This window comes from Ailuropoda melanoleuca, unplaced genomic scaffold (assembly GCF_002007445.2).
Source record: "Ailuropoda melanoleuca isolate Jingjing unplaced genomic scaffold, ASM200744v2 unplaced-scaffold8748, whole genome shotgun sequence".
Lineage (NCBI taxonomy): Eukaryota > Metazoa > Chordata > Mammalia > Carnivora > Ursidae > Ailuropoda > Ailuropoda melanoleuca.
This window is the reverse complement of record NW_023254156.1, coordinates 1-2534: the sequence shown is the minus strand read 5'-3', so window position 1 is coordinate 2534 and position 2534 is coordinate 1. Positions and strand designations below refer to the sequence as shown.

Here is a 2534-nt window from a genome sequence, read left to right as displayed (position 1 = left end):
AAAACATGGTAGTAACATAACACAAGTGCTTCCTTTTCCAAAGACTTGATTCTTATAAAACACTTATTAAAGGGAAGGAAAGGATGAAACATACATTAGCCAATGTTTCTCTAATGTCTTCTTGCGNTGTCTTCTTGCAGTTGGTCTTGTCCAACCTGAACTGCTTCTTTTATCGTTTGAAGGCTGTCTCTTTCCTCAGTTAGATACTTTGTTTCTTCATGACTGTCTGGAACTTTTTCAGTCAACTTGATCCTTTCTATGCGTGCCGGTGTCATTGAATCCTTGGTTTTGGATTGTTTTTCCAATAGCTCCACTTCATCCACTGTTCCCCGAGTATCACTGATGTCTTTCACGTTAGGCAGTAGCTCCTGTTCCTCACGAAGCAGTGGGATCTTGTGAGATGCATACACCACCAAAGTTACTATCTGGAGATCATTATTTTATATATATATATATATATATGTGCGTGTGTGTGTGTGTATGCGCAAAAAGGTGATTTTATTAAAGCATGGGGACAGGACCCATGGGGAGAAAGAGCTGCTGCCATGTTATCATACTTTTTTTAAAGGGAAAAGATGACAATACTGTCCACAGAAATAAAAGTGATCTTGAACCCATGGAATCCTACTATGGATCCTGAACTCCGATTTACTCATTATCTCTTGATTCCTACGAAAGCTATTCATGACTTCTCTGCTGGTCACATTCTGCCATCATTTTCTTTTGCTCCAGCTTACATCCAAAGCGAAGCAATTCTTAGACTTGAACAACACACTGTTAACTCAGTTGGTTGTACACGTCCTCATGTCTATACTGCTTCCCAAATGCCACAGGAGAAAAATCATCACTGAACAGATTGTATCTCAATAAATGAATGGTCCCTAATTCTCAGAGGAGCTCCAATGCTATGTCTCAATANTCAATTTTTTTTGTGTTTACAGATTGATTCCCCTTTCCTACGGTCATTCGTGGTTCCATATAACTTTGCATATCATATTTCTGCATTTGTCCTACTGGAATTGAGGGATTATTTTATATGCCCTTACTCAGGGGAAGAGAACAATGTCTTATTCATATCTATAGTTTCAATGGCTTACACACAGTGGCCTTTAACACAGGCTGGTTCAGTTATCCCAATGTTTCATTTTCTCTAATAGCACTTGCCATTATCTCAAATTATCTTGTTCGTTTGCTTATTTACCAGTTACCTCTTTCCACTAGAGTAAGTTCTATGATCATAGAAATTTTGTTCACATTATTCCCATTTTATTTCTATAACCCAGAACTCTGCCTGCCACATTATACTCTCAACAAATAGTATCCAAAAAATGAATGAACTATTAACACAGTCACTGCTTACTGCTCATCTTTCCTTTAAGAAAACAGAAAAGAAGACAGGGCAAAGGAGAGAAGGAAGAAGAGACAAACCTTTTCTTGTAATTCAGTATTGGATTTATCTAAGTCCTTCTGAATGTTTATTATTTGAGCTGTCTTCTCAGAAATGTTTTTTCTTAGTTCGTCAATAGTTTCTTGTTGTTCTTTAAGATGCACGCGAGCAATTTTTAGTTCTTTTGTTTCTAGACCCTTTATTAGCAAGTGGAATTTAAAGAATATGATAAACACATCATCCCAACATTGCCTCCCCCTTTTCCAATTAGCTCCGTTCTAAAGAAACATATAATAGATGAAAGAAAAGGGAAATAACTTACTGTAACTTCGATTTCTCTTACGTATCCTTTAAGTTTCTCTCTCTCTATTTCAAATGATTCCTGTAATTCCTTTAGATCATTTCTTTCTTTGGTTATGGATTTCATTTCCTCATAATTTTCATGGAGCTTCTGAGCCAAGTCTAGCTTCTCCATTTCTATACGTTCCAACGTTAGTTCTTGGTTCCTTAACTCATTCTTCAAACTCTCCATTCATCCGTCTTTTCCTGCATCTCACGCATCTCCTCTTGTACACGACGTAGCTGCAGCCGCTCTTCTTGCAGCTGCCAGCTCTTAAGAATGAAATCCGTGATTACCGTTTTGCCTATAGACTCCTAAAATTCTCATGTAAAATGCACTTTGCTGAACTGAGATAATCATCACAGTCCTGCCTACGCCCCAGTGTAAACAGACAGCAGCTTTAAAAGTAAAGTATTCTCTAGGCATAGTGACTGTGCTGGGTTCAATAGTGTCCTACCCCAAATTCAAGTCGATTCAGAACTTCAGAATATGACCTCACTTGGAAGTACGGTTTTTGCAGATTAATTAAGGATTGAGAAGAAATCCTACTGGATTAGGGTGGGCCCTAAATGCAATGAGAGTGTCCTTATAAGAGACGAAAAAGGACACACAGAGACACAGAGAAAGTCCTGTGAAGATGGAGGCAGAGGTAAGAGTGATACAGCTAGAAGCCCAGGACACCAAGGAAAGTAGACGCAAGAAAAGATTCTTCCCTAGAGCCTTCAGAGGGAGCACAGTATTGCCAGTAACTTGATTTTGGACCTCTAAGATCCAGAAATCTGACAACAAATTTCTGTTGTTCGTTAG

At 38.4% G+C, this 2534-nt stretch overlaps 1 protein-coding gene across 1 annotated transcript; it reads right to left on the bottom strand.

Annotated features, from left to right (window-relative positions):
* Nucleotides 1-110: 110 nt before the first annotated feature.
* Nucleotides 111-2518, bottom strand: LOC117800894 (centromere-associated protein E-like). The gene is made up of 3 exons (XM_034653439.1): nucleotides 1710-2518; nucleotides 1429-1584; nucleotides 111-392 (listed from the first exon to the last, which is right to left on the bottom strand). Exons 1-3 carry the CDS (start codon nucleotides 1917-1919, stop codon nucleotides 111-113), a joined length of 648 nt encoding a protein of 215 aa, XP_034509330.1. The 5' UTR covers nucleotides 1920-2518.
* Nucleotides 2519-2534: the final 16 nt, after the last annotated feature.